General features: G+C 57.6%; 1 protein-coding gene across 4 annotated transcripts; it reads right to left on the bottom strand.

Moving 5' to 3' along the window:
- Positions 1-1,538: 1,538 nt before the first annotated feature.
- On the bottom strand, positions 1,539-16,226 carry AMPD2 (adenosine monophosphate deaminase 2). 4 transcript variants are annotated; one of them, XM_077119992.1, is made up of 18 exons: positions 16,008-16,226; positions 10,998-11,128; positions 10,646-10,776; positions 10,218-10,286; positions 10,017-10,128; positions 9,596-9,782; positions 9,219-9,360; positions 9,016-9,105; positions 8,700-8,829; positions 8,328-8,522; positions 8,114-8,245; positions 7,709-7,872; positions 7,341-7,467; positions 7,085-7,248; positions 6,682-6,802; positions 6,185-6,358; positions 5,865-5,975; positions 1,539-5,709 (listed from the first exon to the last, which is right to left on the bottom strand). In XM_077119992.1, the coding sequence occupies exons 1-18, from the start codon at positions 16,015-16,017 to the stop codon at positions 5,500-5,502; spliced, it is 2,400 nt and encodes a 799-aa protein (XP_076976107.1). In that variant the 5' UTR covers positions 16,018-16,226; the 3' UTR covers positions 1,539-5,499. The 4 variants fall into 4 exon arrangements, with proteins under 4 accessions (XP_076976107.1, XP_076976106.1, XP_076976108.1 ...); XM_077119991.1 differs by lacking the exon at positions 16,008-16,226 and adding an exon at positions 15,104-15,980; XM_077119993.1 differs by lacking the exon at positions 16,008-16,226 and adding an exon at positions 12,373-12,540.
- Between the last annotated feature and the right edge of the window lie 1,294 nt (positions 16,227-17,520).

Raw genomic sequence — 17,520 nt, forward strand, 5'->3', positions numbered from 1 at the left:
CTACAAAGATACCACCACCACCACCAGACATGGCACGCACGGCCATACTGTAGGAGCCACGGTGGAGGGGGAGGAACGCTTTGTGGACAGATCGCACTAGGTTCAAGTTCCAACTCTGCCATTTCCTTGCTGGGTTACCTTTAGATAAGTTACTTAACCTCTCTGAACCTCTAGTTTATCTCCCAGAAGAGGAGGAGGAGGAGGAGGATAGCTCCCATGCAGAGTCCTTTTGAACACTAAATGCATCATGCTTATCAAGTACTTAGTCCAGTGCCAGGCACTCAGTAAGCGTTTTACTCCACCATGGAAGACACATACTGCAGGGGCAAACATGTTCTAGTTGCTTCTTTGGGAGCACAGGCTGGTAACAGATTGGTAGACATTCCTCTTTCCATATCTGCTTTAAGCCTAGGAAGTCAGAGAGGAGTAACTTGCCGAGCTGATAAAAGGAGCAATAGCATTTCAAACCCAAGACAGTTTCTCATCTGCAAAATGGGGACAGAAACCCCAGCCACCTGTGGCTGTTGTGCAGATTTAGAGGAAACAACCCACGACAGCTTTGGTGCTCTGAATCTGCCCAGTGCATTTCGGGAGGTGGGAGGCTGAGAGGGAGAGGGACGGGCTGGACCAGAAGCTAAGCTGACCCCTGCTGTGGCCCAGAGCAGGACTGCAGGGAAAGGCTACTTCCAGCCCTTCTCAGACCCTCTGTATCTGATTCTTGGAGACTTCACCCCCATCGAAACAAACATTAGAAATGCCTCCACTCCCACTATTAAATAGAACCAGGCTTGGATTTAAATTGGAAAGGATTTTTATAAATGTGCTGTGGAAATTATTTGACTCTGAGTAACCCATTTAATTTACTACTGGCTATGATTTCTCTTCGATCATCTTGCAGACTCTGTAGCTCCTGTCAAAGTTCCAACTTAGAAATTGTTTTCAAATATCATGACATTTGTTTGGATACTAAACTTAGCAAGTATTAAAGTCGACACGCTACTTTCCGAAGGCATGTAATTAAACATTCATATCAAATTTCGACTTTGCCTTTTTCATATTTTGCATCCCCCAAGGTTTTTCTTCCAGATTTACAATGTTCCCCAGGCCTTTGAAAGGTCTGGTCTGCCCACTGCTTGTGACGCCCATCTCCAGCTGCAGAGACCACCCACTCCAAATGGCCCAGGGAGGTGAACCCACGTAGGGTATGGCCTGGCACATGTGCCCTTGGTACAGCCCAGTCTGCAATGTCCTGTGATGTGATTGACAAGGGACAGCCCCAGTGTACACCTCACTCAGGGATGGCCCTGCAGGACAGGCTCATTTGCCTGTCTCTTGTGCTCTGCATGGGTCCTTCCAAAGGAAATTGATTTTTTTTTTTTTAAAACATGGGCAGGCACCGGGAATCAAACCTGGGTCCTCTAGCATGGCAGGTGAGCATTTTTGCCTGCTGAGCCACCGTGGCCCGCCCAGCAAACTGATTTTTAAACTCCCTCTGTCACCCACCCTCATGCCCCTCCCCTCTCTATGTAAGACTCTGAGGCTGGAGCCATGCAAAGATGCTCCCTACTTTATAAAGACATCCACGCCCCTCCCAGGCAGGTCACAGGGAGGGACATGATGGGATTACAAAACAGGAGAGAGGCGGAAGGAGGCAGGGGCATAGCAGGAGCTGGGGAGGGAGAAGGCCACAAGATGACTTTAAATCTTGCTTTAAATTCATTTACAAGCTTTCAACTCATTTCTATCAAGAGTGGTAAAAATTATTAAATCTTGAACTTGATAATTTCACTCATGAGCATCTAGATTAGGGAAATAATCTGTAAAGTCCTCTATGCAAAGCTACTACTAGCTAATATTTTTTGAGAGCTTGCTAAGTTCTTTATATCTAGTGACTGAAAAAGCCCAAAATCAACCTATGTGGAAAATTTTATTATTATCCCCATGAAACTGGTGAGGAGACTGAAGCACAGAGAGAGGAAGGGACTTGCTTAAGGTCACACGGCCAGAAAGTGACAGTCAAAATTCAAACCCTGGTGGTCTAGCTCCAGAATGATGCTCTCAGCCTTGACATTAGACCAAACTTACTCCTGACAGATGTGCCAGGATAGTCAATTATGATGAGGTTCACAGTGGGACAATTTATATTCACAAAGAGTATTTTAATGATATGTGGACTTAGGTTAAAATAGTTGTGAAAGCACTAAGCCATACATATAAGATCTCAGTTCTTAAAAATATCCTTTTCAAAAAAGAGTGAAAGGAATATATAAATATATAAAAACAAAGTAAAAATATAAATATAAATATATATAAAATATATCAAACATAGTAAAAAATATAAAGGCATGCAGCAGATGGTCAACAAATATTTGGTGAAATTAGTAGATTATGAGTAGCATTTTTTTTTCTTCTTCCCATTTTCTTTTATTTTCGTTTCTTTAATGAGATGCCTTTCTTTTCCAACAACAAAAAAAAAACAGCATTAAGACTTTCCTGTTTAAAAATCCTTTGCTCTAATCCCCTTCGGGGAATGGTGAGAAAGGGGGAAAATTCAACTTCCCCAAGTTGAATTCTTGATATTCTCACAAGCAGTGGGGACAACCAAAGCAACAGGCTGAGCCCCCAGCCTATTGTCTACGTGGGACATGACTCCCAGGGGTGTGGACATTCCTGGCAACGTGGAACAGAAATCCTAGAACGAGCTGGGACTCAGCATCAAGGGATTGAGAAAACCTTCTCGGCCAAAACGGGGAAGAGTGAAATCAGACAAAATAAAGGGGAAGAGTGAAATGAGACAAAATAAAGTGTCAATGGCTGAGAGATTCCAGAGAGGTTATCCTGGAGGTTATTCTTACGCATTAAATAGAGATCACTTTGTTAGTCAAGATGTAATGGAGAGGCTGGAGGGAACTGCCTGCAAATGTAGAGCTGTGTTCCAGTAGCTTTGATTCTTGATGATGATTGTATAATGATATAGCTTTCACAATGTGACTGTGTGATTGTGAAAACCTTGTGTCTGATGTTCCTTTTATCTACCTTGTCAACAGACGAGTAAAACATATGGAATAAAAATAAATAATAGGGGGAAAATCCTTTGCTCTGAATAAATGTTTGAGAGAAAAACTTCTGAGCAACTAGAAAACTGTGAGTTATAAAAACAAAACAACAGTGGAGAGGTTACTAAGAAACCCTTTAAATTAGAGCTAGACCTCAGAACACACTGAGAAGAATGAACAAAGGGTTCTATTAAATGACAAATTGAAGGCGTCAACCTGGAACCCTCGCTGTGCGAGCACTGGCAAACGAGACAGGCCATGCTTGCCTTCAAGGAGCCTTCTAGAGATCTTTCAACCCCCCTTCCTTGTTTCACAAATGAAGAGAAGACAGCATGTTTTCATTACTAAGCGTGTCCACCTCCTTGAAAAGACCCCCTTACTCTTGGAGAAAAAGCTCATCCTTCAGCAGAGCAGCCCAGCCCTGGGGGAAGGGGGGGGGGGTGCATGCACAGGCCCTGGACCCTTCTCTGCCCTGCAGTCTCAGTCCTGCCACTGCCACTGGACACTTTCACTAAGCCTGTTTCCCCAACCAGAACCCCACCAGAATTGGAGCATCTCCCACTCACTGTTCAGCTCTAACATTCAGTTCAATGATACGTAAATGGCTCGAACAAATCGGTTAGGAGAGACCTTGGAGGCTGGGAGGGGCTGGCTAGTGGCCCTCAGGAGGCCGGGGGGCAGGTCAGGGGGGAGTTCTGCCCAGGGCACCCAGGGCCAAACCGGCTGCTGTGCCTGGGAGAGTCAGGACGGGCTGGGCAGCATGAGTGGAGCAGGGAGGAGGAAGCCAGCGCCTTCCCGCTCCCTCACCGGCCCTCACTTACAGACAGGCTCCTGCTGCTTGGGCTAATTGCTACGGAAGCCGGTCTTCTCTCCCCACCAGGAGGCTTGCAGGCGCCACCAGACAGCGTCAACAATAGGCTTCTCTGTCACCCTCCCAGGACGCTGCCCAGCACAGAGCTCACTCTACCTTCCTCCCTTACACAGGAAACAAACTCCAGTAACCTCTGTGCCCGAAGAGGTGCTCCAGAAATTCTTGTGTTAAGCACAAGACAGAAGCCGAGTTGGTTAAGGCTTATTCAGAATGCACCGGATTGCTTCAACCCTTGGCGATACAATCCCCCAGGGAGCCTACCTTCTGTGCCAAATCCTTCACCTACATAATCCAAATGTCTGAGAACAGAACCTGGAAATCTGCATTTTAAACAAGCTGCCCAGAAGATCCTGAGTTTGAGAATCACTGCCTTCAGGTCTCCTTGTAGGTGCAGGAGTCCAAGGCGGCAGGAGGATGCCATCCCCTCAGCTGGCCTAACAGGGATGTGCCCCAGACCTGGGGCCAGATAGGCCCCTCGGATGGAGAAAGCTGGGTGAGGGCCTGGGGATAGCAGATCACCTCCTCTCTTCCACAGCTTCCTGTGACAGTTTCCACGTGCAAAATGCACATTACCCAAGCCCAGTCCCTCCCATCAGAATCTGCTGAATCTCCATCCAAAAACGCTCCTGACCCCCAACCTTCCCCCCGCCAGGGCTCTCCTCCTTCCAACAGAGACCCCACCTGCCTCATTACTTAAATAATCTTTATTTTCCATGCACTAGGAAAGATGGGATTGTATGAAACACTGCATTTCACAGTAAAGGCCTCAATCCAGAACACGGCACTGGGGCCAGCTGGGATCCAGGTCTGGTCAAAACCCTGGGGACCACGCTGGGGACACCCACCCGCGGGGCTAGCGGCAGACACAGGGCCTCCAGGCCGCAGGGGTCCCAGACACAGCACGCTGGCCGCCCCTCCCACAGAGACAGAGGAAGCTGACACCACAGGAGCATGTGGACTGGAAAAAGGACAGAGAAGGCTGCTGGGGCAGTGACTTGGTGGAGGTGATGAGTGTAAAGCTCCTGGTCCAGCCCCTCCAAGGCCCAAGGTCATCCCCACATGACTGGGGAGCAGAGGGTCGCGACTGAGCTCAGCGCACGTTCAGCAGCTCATGCCCACAGCAGGCTGTGCACAGGCCCCACATGGCTGCCCCTCAGCTTGGGTGTCAGGCCGGAGTAAAAGCTACATAAACAAGGTGGAGCCTAAACTTGGGTCCTGACCAAAGCTTGGATTCGTCCAGGTTGGACCCCAAAGGTTAGAGGGGGCCAGCCCCCTACAACCACCCAGGCCCCTGTGGATGCTGGAGACACACACGGGACTGCCAGCCTTCAGAGAATCCTGGGGCAGAGCCAACCCCCAAGCTCTCAGCCATCGGGTACCACCTGGGCTAAGACAACAGAAATGCAGGTTCCTGGGCATCCTTTCCACTGAGATGGCCCAGGTACATGGTCAGAGACATGCAGGACAGCAACAAAGAACAGAGACGTGCAGAGACCACAACACAGTGGGAGGGGTCCGAGAATAAAACGTGGTCAGGGTGCCGAGATGTGGTGGATGCTGCCTGGGCTGGGCTCACTGAGGCCCTGGGCTCATGGTGAGGCCTGCCTCCTCCGGGATGGTCTCCAGCATCTCACTCTGGACGGCCTGTGTGATGAGCGCCAGCTCCTGGCACAGGGTCTCATGGCGGTAGCCCACACGGATATCCGGCACGTTGGTACGGCGGATGTCATTGCCCTCAGGGCCCTCCTTGGTGTAGTTGGGTCCCAGCCAGTGGCTCTTTACCTGCGGGGTGTGGGGGGAACGGGCAGGGCTACAGTCAGCTCCGAGGGGCCAGCCCCAACCCTGAGCCGTCCCAGGGTCAGGGGCCCCAGGGCCTTCCCAGATGCCAAGGCTGAGAGGACAGCAAGGTCCAGGCAGGCTGGGGAGCAGTCCAGTACCTTATGGGAGAAGCCACTCATGAGCACACTGTTTCGGGCCAGCTCACACATGTCACAGGAGCTGAGCTTCCACACCTGGGTAGCGATGCTGTACTCCTCCATCAGCGGCTCCTGCACAAGCCAGACTCCCTCAGCCAGGCCCAGCCAGGCCCAGGCCCTCCACCCCGGTGGGACATGCAGTGGGACAAGCGGGCCTCTGACAATGCTGCACGCCACCAGAAGGGGGCAGCACCAGCCCTGACAGGCCCCAGCACCGGGTGTCCCGGCATCTCAGGGGGCCTGCCTGCCCACTGCCTGCCCACTACCTGCCAGCTTCTGACCTTGGTGAAGTGGAACTGCAGAGGGTCATCGGTGGACAGCGAGACCATGAGGCCACGAGACAGGTACTCGGGTAGCGGGTTCCGGTGGTAGCTAAGGAAGAGGCTGTTGTTGCTGAGCGGGGACATGGCGATGCCAATCTGGGCCAGGTAATACAGGTACTGCAGGACGGGGGCCTGGGCGCCGGGAGGGAGGGAGGGCTTGTCAGGTGGCCTCGAGGCCGGCAAGGACATGCTGGTCCTGGAGGGTACAGACCACAAGAGGGCAGGGAGGGTGGGGGCAGTACCAGGAGGAGTCCAGGCTGTGTCTGCTGTGCGGGGGGTGGGTTACAGCCAGAATCCACGGGGTGGGGGCGGGGTCCACATGGCGCAGAGGGTTAGTTGTACTGGGAAGGGGGATCCACACTCGGGGCTTGGTGAGGAGGTGGGTCCGCTGCTGGAGGGTCCCAGTGGAGGAAGGTTAGCCGCTGGGAGGGGAGGCTGGGGGTGCAGACCCTGACCTTGCGCAGCAGCAGCCCGTGGGAGATGTTCTCAGCCAACATGAAGGCCGATACCAGGTGGTGGATGGGCCCAGCCTCCCCACAGTGTGGCCTCAGCACGAACGTGTGGAAGCCCCTCTGCCTGGGGGCACAGAGACAGGGTCAGCTCCTGAGCCTGGGCTGGCCTGGACCCGAGCCCCCATCCTGGCACGTGCGTGCCCTCAGGTGGGCCTGGCATAGTGGGGGGCGAGAGTGGGTCCTTAGCAGTGAGGGATGAGAGACACAGCCCCAGGGGCCAAGAAAAACCCATCCAATCCAGGTGTGGGGATAAGAGGTGGGTCAGGACTCCAGTGGCCCCAGCCTAGGGCAGGCTCAGAGGGAGGTCCGCTGGGTGAGCAGAGACACGGCCCTGGGGCGCAGGCACCTGCGCAGGTGGTTCAGCACGGCCATGTTGGCGAAGGTGTAGTACAGGTAGTAAGCATAGGGTGGGTTGTCCTCCTCCACCCAGGTCTCAGGGAGGGGGCTCTCCAGGTTGAAGACATGGTTCTCAGGCTTGGACTCGTCATCCACGCTATCAAAGCCGTCCACCTGGCACAGGAGCCTGCAGTCAGGCCCAGACCTGCAGCTGGGCCCTTGGCCAGCCAGTCTCCCCACGCCCCAGCCCCGGGCTGCCTACTCACATGCTCCAGGAAGAGGTGCAGCTCTGGGTGGCTGGCAGGGTGCACGGTGGCTTCGAACAGCGGCAAGAAGATGTTCTCCAGCATCTCCTGGAAGTTAGCCAGCTGGCCCTTGGTACGGTACACATCACTGCAGACAAGAAACACACACACGCATGTGTTAGCCAGGGGGTGAGGAAGCCCAGTAGGCCAGTAAGGATCAGAATCTGCTCTGAGAACCAAACTGAGAAAGAGATGACACCAAGGTGGACCATGCTGGGCAGACCAGGATGGAACCAGGAAGGCCCCTCCTCTACTCCGCCATCCTAGGAGGGCAGGAGGCAGCCCTGCTCCCAGCCCTCCAGGTTCTTTCCACTCCGAGGCACACTCACAAGAGGCGGGGCACCTGTACGAGCCAGCGCACGTTGGGTGAGTGGACACGGTGCATGACGGCCCAGCGCGCCAGCTTGTCCCACTCGTCCCTCGAGCGCCCGTAGATGGAGAGCCGCAGCTCCGCATTCTGGTATTTGCTCTCCTCCAGGTCCGACATCACCTCCTGAGAGACGTGCATGGTGCAGCTGTCACATCCGTGACCTCACACTCACAGCAACTGTCACACCCAAGCTTCTGCCCCAGCCCTGCCCCACCTACCTGTCTCTGCACCTACCACATGTGTCCAGCCTGACCTCATCACACCTCTTACCATCCTCCTCCCCCTCTGCGAACTCGCTCACTCTGGGGCGGGCTACCCACAGGCCCCTCCTGTGCACCGGGCCCTGGTGGCCACGCCTCCTCACCTTGATGATGTGAGCAAAGTACTTCCCGGAGACCCTGTTGTCGGTCTTGATGAAGATCTCTCGGAGGACAGACTCCCCAATGGGGTTGTACTTCGCATTGAACTTGTCGAAGCGATGGAAGGTGTTTCTGTCCTGGGGGAGAAGGGCAGACCCGGTGTCATTGCCTGGCCCCTGCCCTGACGCGGCCACCCTGCCCCAGGCTGCCAGGACAGACCGCGTGCACGTCGAGAGTGTCCACGCTCAGGTCGTAGGCGGTGAGATTCATGCTCTCGAAGACCTCCCGCAGCGTCTGCTCACGGCCCTGCTCCACGTGCACGATCTCCTCCAGATGCCGCTTCATCGCCCGCTTGATGAAGCGCAGCAGGTGCTTCTGGTTCATGCAGGACGAGGCGTGGATGTGTGTGTCCACCTACAGGGGAGACGGGAGGCGGCTGGGTCCACCAGAGGCCCGGCCAGGAAGGTCAGGGCAGCACGATGGAAGAGGCCTCACAAACTGGATCTGGGGGTGGCAAGGGGTGGGGAGGGGACGCCAGCCCTTGAGGTGGAAGCTGGGCGAGGGCCTATGTCGAGGGCAGTGAGGGCCCACCTTGCGGATGTTGTAGAAATCTCGGTGTGGCACCTTCTTCTGGGCGGCCAGCTCCTTCATCTCGTTGAGCAGCACGTGCATCTGGAACTTGGAGCTCAGGTACTGCAGCCGGCGGTAGCAGAACGACTTTCTGGGCAGGGGGTTGGGGAGACAACAAGGTAAGGGACTCAGGATGCAAAGGAGGCGCCATGGGTGGGGAGGCCTGGGTAGCAGACGGAGGGAGGGGACAATAGGGTCAGGCTGAGGGACAGATGAGTACGGGGGAACTGCCTAGGTGTGGGGTCTGAGGCAGGACACCCAAGGGGGCGGGGCTCACATGGGGCCGTTGATAATCAGGGCCATCAGCACATTGACATCAGCCACAAATTCCTGCAGGTCGGGGTACGGCAGCTCCAGCTCTGAGCAACTGGCATGTGGGGGAAACTGGGCTGAGGAGAGCAAGCCGGGCCCTCCAGCCCCTCCCCGGGGCCAAAGCAACCTCCCAAGCACCTTCCCCCAACCCAGGCCAGCCCCTCTTACTGCTCATCGAGCTCCCTGCGCGTGTAGACGTGTACCACGCCACGCACCATGCGCAGGCCAAAGCCCAGGTCCCCGGGCATGGTGCTGGGCTCGCAGTGCTCGTAGGGGTGCTGCTCCAGCGCAGGGGGGTGCACCGGGGCGTCTGCGGGGTGTGAAGGTGGAGTCAGGGCCAGGCCCCGTGGGAGGTGAGACACCAAAGGACCCCGAAGGGCTGCTCCCACCCCAACCTCTAACCCCTGCCCTCCCAGCGCCCCACCAAGAAGCCAGGGTGAGCCCAGATGGGTGGAGAAGCAGACAGAGCAGAGGCTCCTGGGTCCTGAGCTCAGGGAGCCCGGGAGATGCAGGCACTTGGATGGGGCAGGGATGCGGGGCCCTACCAGCAGACACGGGCGTCTCAGGGCCCTGCTCATAGGTCCGCGTCTCCAGAGGCTTCTCAGCCAGCTGCTGCAGATAGCGGCGGGTGGTGGGGCAGCAGCTCTGCAGCGCCAGCGCCATGTACTTCTCCCTGATGAACAGGGCCCGCACCACACTTTTGGCTGCGTCCAGCAGGTCTGTGAATGGCACCTGGAGGCAGGGACGTGTGATCACCCGCCTGGACCTCTGACCCCAGGCCCCTTCTCCCCATCTGCACAGGCCCTAATCCCAGAAACATTCAGACCACGCGGTCCTGGTGCGTTCACACCACCCCGGCTTTGAAAAGGAGAACCAGGGCCACCAGCCTCCACCCCCAACTCCCTGGGCTGGACGGGCTCCTGGGGACACCTAGGGGTGGAGACCCAAGCCCCGCCCCACACTCACGCCACACTTCTCCTCCCCGGAGATGGTGACCCGTTGGAACTCCCTTTCCAGCAGCCCGTCACGCTCCCGCAGGCCCCGGTCACCCTGGCCCTCGCCCTGCTCCTTGTACAGCCTGCACGGGGACGTGGATGGGGATGGGTGGGGGCCAGCAGCAGCCCAGGTCCCACCTCAGCATCCCCCTCGCCCCTCTGCCCTGCTCACTGTAAGTCTGAGTCACTATCAGTCTTCAGGAAGTCTTGCTTGGCCCGAAGCAAAATGTCCGGCTCCAGCCTGGAGGTGAAAGGGGTGAGAGGTCGGGCAGATGCATTCCCCTCCCCCAGCCCCCAGCACCAGGCCTGGAAGCACACAGGTGCCTGTCACCATGACCTCCACGGAGGGAGAACCCCCTGCCACGGGCACTGGTCCTACCCCACTTTAGAGCCGAGACAACAGACCCACAAGTTAAGCAACATGTTCCAGGGCACAGTGGTGGGCAGAACACGGAACGAAAGCTCCAGCAGCCTGGCTCCACAGCTCATGCTCTAGGCTGCCTCCCAGGGGGCCCCCAAGGGAGAGGGGAAGGGAAGGGGACCAAGGAGGGGCTCAGCAGGCTAGGCTGTGGCCAGGCCCTGGAGGCCGGGGGAGCGCACTTGACGTCCTGGCTGATCTGCCGCTCCAGGCGCTGCCGCCGCTCCTCCAGCTGCTCGATGGGGCTCTCCTCGGGGAACTCGTAGGGGGCGCTCCGGAGCTCGCTCTCGGCCAGCGAGCGGCTGAACAGCTCCTGGTGGGAGGAAGGCAGGCGCAGCCAGGAGAGGGTCAGAGCCCGGCCTTGGCCCCTGGGGTCCTCCCCGGCAGGGCCTCAGACAGGCTGAGAGCAACAGGAGGTGGGGACCCGGGACCCCAAAGGATGGGGAGGGGCAGCTGGGGTAGGGGCTGAAGGGGGCAGAGGCAGGGCGTGGGGACCCCCGCGGTGAGGGGACATGGGGCGGGGCCAGGCGATACCTCGGCGATCTCCTTGCATTTGCCATCCATGGAAGTGCGCAGGTCGAGGGGGAAGTGCTTGAGGCAGGGGGCGGGCCCCGGCACGGAGCGGGCGGACTGCAGCGGAGGGGCTCCCAGCCCACTCCGGGCCTCTGTGGAGACAGTGGTTGGGTCAGTGGACTGGGGGCGGGAGTGGACAGAGCCTGGGTGTCCGTAGAAGCCCTGTGTCCCTGCCCGTCCCAGGCCAACCCTGAAGAAAGGCCAAAATGGGCCCAGAAAGCGGGTCCCTGGGGCTGAGGAGTGAGCCTGCATGTGGGTTTCACAAGCTTTACCCTCACAGTGCAACCAGGGGGCCCCTCGCCCACTCCAGGCTGGGGTTGGGGGTCGTGAGTCTGGCCATGGAACAAGTGGATTCATTCACTGCGAGAATAAGAACCTGAACCCTGAACCGAGAACTAGGGCCCACACCCCCTGCTGTGAGAACCTCCCGTTAAGCACCTCCCCCAGGTGAGTGCCTGACATGCGTGCACGTGTGCAAAGGCGCACACACAGCAGACACTCACCAAGGACCGGGTGGCCCCACAGGGATGCCCAGCCCACAGCTCCCGGGGCAGGCAGTCCAGGACAAGACCTGCCTCTTACTAGATCTCCACCCAGAGAAGCAGGGCCCCCACCTGGTAGCACAGTCCTGTAAACCACAGGGGAAGCCACTAGCTCTGACCTAGGGACCAGCCCTCAAGGGAGGAAGAGAGGAAATGGAGGACCTGGTTGGCAGCAGGAACCCTGCCTCCTCCCTGGAGGCCTGCCCTCTCCCCCAGGACCCCAGGGCTGCCAAGATGTGGCCTGGCCCCAGCCTGGCCCTCCCACTGCTGGCTGCCCCTCCAAAGGGAGCTGCCACAAACAGCCTGCGCCACTGGGAGGCCCCAGGATCTGGGCCGGAGGCCCCACGGAGGGCCTGGGAAGGGGAGTATCAGAAGCCAGGGGTCTCTCTCCATTGAGGGGCAGAACTCTCCAGTTGCACCATCAGTAGGCTGGCACCATAAGCCTTGAAGCTGCTGGCCTGTTGGGGCTGCCTGAGCTCCCAGCCCACCCTGAGGGGCCTCCCTCAAGCTCTCCAGCCTCAACCTCACGGGTGGGAAACTCCTCCACACTCAACCTGGCTCTCCCAGCCAGCTCTGGGGGTGCTCCCCTCCAGACCCCTCCCTTCCCCTTTCTGCCCTGGCTTCAGGAAGGACTGAGGGATCTGCCTAGGTAGCATGCCTTAAAGTCTCTGTGCCCACTTCCCGGTACTCCAGAGTCTGGTCCCCAGGCCAGATAAAAGGAAGAGAGAGATGAAGTGCCACCCCAGATCCAGGACCCAGACGTCCACTCACACGCGCCCCTGCCCCAGCCCTACCTGCCGAGTTCAGGCAGCTCCAGCCAGCAGCCCTACGCCCCTTGCCCGCCGGCTTGCTGAGTGAAGCTGCAGCCTGTCCCCCAGGACAGCTCAGGGGCCGGCACGGGCTGTACCAAGTGCAGCTGCAAGGAGGGGAGACCCTGGGATGGCGGCAAGCAGAGGCTGGAGTTCAGGGGAGCCCAAGAATTAGGGAAGGGGCCTCAAAGTTGGGAGTTAAGAGGAACCCCTAAACTGACAGTGCCTTAACCTGTGCAGTGCCAGAGCCCAGTCAAATGTGAGGGCCCCCAAGGAGGAAGAACAGGGTTTTCTGATATGGGTGGGACAGACTGGCAGGGAGGGGCCAAGCCTTCTTAAAATCCACTGCCCTAGACAACTGAGAGTGGGCAGGGCCTGGCTGGCCAAAGGGTAGGGGGAAGGAAAAGGAAGGCAGGACAGCTCTCCTCAGCTCACACTCATCGGCCCAGGCCCTGTTGCCCACCATAGACTGTCCTCTGGGCCCCGCCTGGGAGGTCCCTCCAGGGAGTCAGGGGAGCTGGGGAGAGGAGCTGGCTGGTAGCCAGGGCAACGGCCTAGCCCTGTTTGGAGTCAGTTACTGGGAAGTCAGGGCTTCCCACTGCCCACCTTCTCAGGGGTAGCCATGAGATCTCCAACCCTTGCCCCAGACTTAAGTTGGGGACAGGACAAATGGTCGAGAAGGAGAGTTTTGAGAGAAGAACGTCTAGAATTTGGAGGACTTAGTTTGACTCTGTAGTCTACTTCTGGAGTCTTCAAGTCCTTATATAAGTGGGTTGATAAGCGGTTCCTGCCCTGCTCTGCCAGAGCTGCCAAGAAAGGCTCCCGGAGATAAAGACTCCCAGAGATAAATGGCTCAGCCAGGGTTCTGCACTGTGCCAAGAAGGATGTGCAATTATGAACTCCTGGGACCCTCAAAACACTTTCCACACGTAGTCCCACCCACTGGAGCCAGGGCAACTGGCAAAGGGCAGAGAAGAGGACAGAATTTGGCAGGGAAGTTGTGACAGGGAGTGATGCTGTCTCTTACTTGGTGGAGGGCAGAGCAGGAAGGGAAAGGAAGATGGGTACCTGCTCCACCCCCAGGGTGGAAGGCAGAGTCTAAGGTTCTTGCTTGTCCAAGTACCTGATGCTACATATGTCCTCCCCACACTTGTAAGCCCTCACGGGGAAGCAGAGCACAGACTTCCATGGCTGATCTGTGCTGGGTCCTCAAGATCTGAGCCAAAAGCCCTAATTTTGATCCTTTCTCCCAGAGAGGTGGCCTGGAGCCTCCAAGGCTATGTGGAGGGTGACAAGTTCCAGCAGCCAGAGCCATCCCCCCAGACCTGCCACAACACTGCACAGGGCTGCCAGGGATGCAGCGCCTCCAGTGGAAGTAACATGAAGGAGCAAACTTCAGGCTCTAGGAGGTCAGGGCCTAGAAGGCTCAGCTAGCTGCCTGTGGTCCCTTGTCCCATGTCCAGTGCTACTAGGATCCTGCCTATAGTATCCCCACACCCATCCACACAGGGGAGAATCAACCAAAAGCCCACCAGTCCATACACACAGCCACTCCACAGGCATTCCAGCAACTCCAGAATTCTGGGTACCCCATCTTCCTCTCGTCCAGTAGTCTCTCACTCCCTGCCAAGGAGGCCTCAGTAGGCACGGAGGTACCCCAGGCTGGTACTCACGAGTCTCAGATGCTCTGACCCTTTTACCACCCAAAGTTCTCTGGTTCAGCAATAGGGCAACTAGTACAGCCCCAGCCCCAGGGAACATACCTTCTGGATGGCACAGACCTGGCCTCGGGACAGTACAGGTCTTGGGCCAGGCATCTTCAATGGCATAAACAACAAAGGAGGGAGATGCTCAGGCTATAGGGACAGACAGTTGCTAGGAGACGTAGGGGGTGTACGCTTGACCTGGTCCTCAGCCACCGGGCCTGGGGGCACTGGGTGGCAGGCAGACCTGTATCAAGCACAGACTCTGGGAGCCAAGCCCTCACCAACACAGGGACTGCTGCACCACACCACCTGCTCCAAAGTGCTTGCTCCAAATGGTGCAGAGATTCCTACCAGAGGGGGAGCCGAATCAAAGGGTACAGAGATACCCGCAGCACAGCCTGAACACCCGAGACAGGCCTGACCGAAGGACACCCCATACTCGAGAAGGCTCCCACGCACAGACCAGGAATGAGCAAACATACAGCTGAGTCTCCCAGCTCTCGGTTGCCAGCCAGCAATAGGTGCACCCTGATGTCAAGACTCCGCTATCGAGGTCGGGGGTCCTGGAAAGAGGAGCCAGTCACAGAAGGACAGCCTGAGCCTGCCTGGTGATGCACAGCCACCAATCGGTGTGGCTGGTCCAAAAACCAGACAGCCAGCCCTACACACACCTCCTACTCCCACTCCATTCACACACACTCCACATGCAAACATTTGTCGAAGCACATCCACACGCTGACATGTGTGCAAACACACCTCTTGCTGAATCCACTCCTTGTTACAGAGGACAATGTCCGGGACACCTAAACCTCAGTCACCCCCACCCGACCTTCCTCCCCATGCCACCTCTCAAGTCAGCTCTCCCTGGTACTGAGGCCGAGGGGCACAACCATAGAGGGTACCAGAGAAGGCCCCCACCCCACCCCCACCCCCATCTCTGAGGGGCCATTGGTCTGAATGAGAAGAGGTGAGACAGAGCGTGTGTCCAAGGCCGGGAAGCACAGACTCACCCTGTACTGCAGCGGAGGCCTGCAGGCTGGCCCGCTTCTTAAAGGGATATTTGGCTTTGGACTTGCTGGGGGCAGATGCATAGGATGCCATGGCTGGGGCTGCACGATGGCGGGCGGGGGGCGTCTGAGCAGCACCGGCAAGAGCCTCACTCTGCCACATCCAACCTCTTCCTCCGCCCCGCCCCCAGCGGGAGTGACTGATGCAGGAAGCAGAGGCCCCGCAGGCGGAAGAGGCCCTGGCCACGATTTCTGATGTTGTCTAGGCAACCTGGCACAGAGGTTGCCTCCTTCCCCACCCCTCACCCCTCCCCTCCCTTCCTCAGCCCCTGGAGTGCCAGGACTGATGGTGGATGGCCCTGGGGGGGGAGGGGGGTGGAGAAAGAGAAAATCGGATGGAGAAAGGCCAGCACCCAGCTCTCCACAAACCCCGCCAGGAAGCCTCCTCACCCTTTGCCAGGGCTTCAGGGCAAAGTCCAGGTGAGCTGGTCCAGCCAGCCCGAGAGAAAGCATAATGAACAGGAACCCAGCCCCTGCCTTCACGCTCAGCACACATTCCTCTCAGGGCAGGCAGAGTGGCTCACTCTTCCCTGAAAACCCTGCCCGTCTCTGCGGCAGAGCCTCGGGTTTTGCTTCTCCGGGGAGGATGGGGTAGAACTGAGAGAGGAGCGAGGCGCCGGGAGCCGCTGTCCGGCAGACGGGACCCGCCAGGACGGCAGGGCGGCCAGGAGGAGCTCGTCTGGAGGTCTGTGAAAGACACCCCCGTCTCTTCTGACTCCCCTCTGTCTTTCCACACACAGGCGCTCCTTCCCAGAACGAGCCGGCCGCCTTCCCTCGGTCCTCCTGTCATCCTGCCTCCCGCACTGCCCTAGCCCGGAGGCCCTCCCCGCAACCCACGCGCACTCACCTGAGGCCATGCTGCCAGAGTCCCGAGGGGCCCCGGGAAGGCTGCCCGCAAAGGGACAAGCTGGGACTCGAGGGGAGGTCGGGGCGCTGGGTCCCAGACCCCGGCCGAGTCGCTGCGGCGGGCCCTGCCCTGGCACCGCGGTGGGGGAAATAAGGCAGGTCTTCCAGAGCGGGGGCGCGGACGCCCACCGGCCGCGGCGGCGCCGCTGCTCCGGCTAGCCGGGACCCCAAGGCCGGCGCGCGAGAGGCGGGCACACCACGTGCTCCCCAGAGAGCGGCACCCGGAACTCGGCCCGGCTTCTCCCCAACCCGCCCCGGGTACTTGGACTGGGACGTCGGTAGCTGGACCGTGGGGGAGTCACGCAACAGGTGCGACCCCACTAGAAGCTCGCCCGCGCCGCGCCGGTATCTGTGGCCCCGCCCTGGCCAGGCCCCGCCCCCGCCACTTTTCCGCTTCCCGGGCGCCACGTGGGCTGCTTCCACCCCGCAGCCCGCCTGGCGGGGCCTCCCGGTATTGGGCAAGTTCATAACCCTTCTGTGCGTCAGCTTCCTCGTTAGTAGATGGAATGCGGGAATGACAGTACCTCACTCAAAGGGGTTATTGTGAGGATTAAATGTAAAACCCCCTTGCACAGTGCCTGGCACATGGTCAGCGCCCAATAAAAAGTAGCTATTATTAGTGTCCCAGGATTCACTTTGAGCCGTAGAAGCCCAGCATTCCCACTCTAGGTCCTCTGTTCTCTTCTGGCAGGCCTAGGTAGGCACGGTGTGCCCTGCTATTCTGGCTCCCCTTTCCTCATTTATTTCTATATTTGGTGGCAAAGGGATTAGCATCTGTAACCAGATTGCTGGGTTCAAATCCAGGCCCCTCCACCCCCTGACTGAAGTTGGGCAAGTTCCTCAACTTTTCTGTGCTTCCATTTCATCTGTGAGTGTAAGAGTACCTGCTTTATGGTGGTGGTTAGGCTAAAGAGCTAGTACGTGTAAAGTGCTCATACTTGTGCCTGGCCTTTAGTCACAACTCAGTGTTTACATCTCGATCACGGCTATGTCCTAGGCTTTGATTTCTTACGGACAGGTTGATTCAACCTCCAGCCTATAAAGAAGTGGACGTTTGGGGGATGCTGCAGATACTCCAATCAGCTAGTACCCGCACCCCCAAGTGGCAGAAAAACTTACCTAAAGGGAACTTGTGGAGGGAAAGGTTAAATCCATAAGATTTCCCTACATAAAACTAAGTGCCCAATAATAACAATTAGAACAATCTCTTCCCTATTTCTCACCCTTATGGAAGGGCCCTTTGACACCCCCACCCCCCCCAACACACATCCAGTTGAACTGTTTACCCCCTCCCAGTTCTCACCACCCCCACAGCCAAGCTTCTTCTTCCAAATCTTGCCTCCCCCAACTCTCCCCAGGCTGGATTCTGGACATTGAACCTTATTCTCTACCTACATCCAGTGTTACCTCTTTTGATCCTCTGTCCACTTGCTCTTTGCCCTGGACAAACTACA

This window comes from Tamandua tetradactyla, chromosome 11 (genome assembly GCF_023851605.1).
Source record: "Tamandua tetradactyla isolate mTamTet1 chromosome 11, mTamTet1.pri, whole genome shotgun sequence".
NCBI lineage: Eukaryota > Metazoa > Chordata > Mammalia > Pilosa > Myrmecophagidae > Tamandua > Tamandua tetradactyla.

Excerpts from the sequence above, each read along its gene's own strand:
- AMPD2 (XM_077119990.1), bottom strand. The coding sequence starts at position 11,393 with ATGAATCCACTTGTTCCATGGCCAGACTCACGACCCCCAACCCCAGCC. Across the intron at positions 7,873-8,113 it reads ACTTTGCTCACATCATCAAG|GAGGTGATGTCGGACCTGGA; the intron begins GTGAGGAGGCGT and ends CACGTCTCTCAG. Across the intron at positions 5,976-6,184 it reads TGCAGTTCCACTTCACCAAG|GAGCCGCTGATGGAGGAGTA; the intron begins GTCAGAAGCTGG and ends TGGCTTGTGCAG.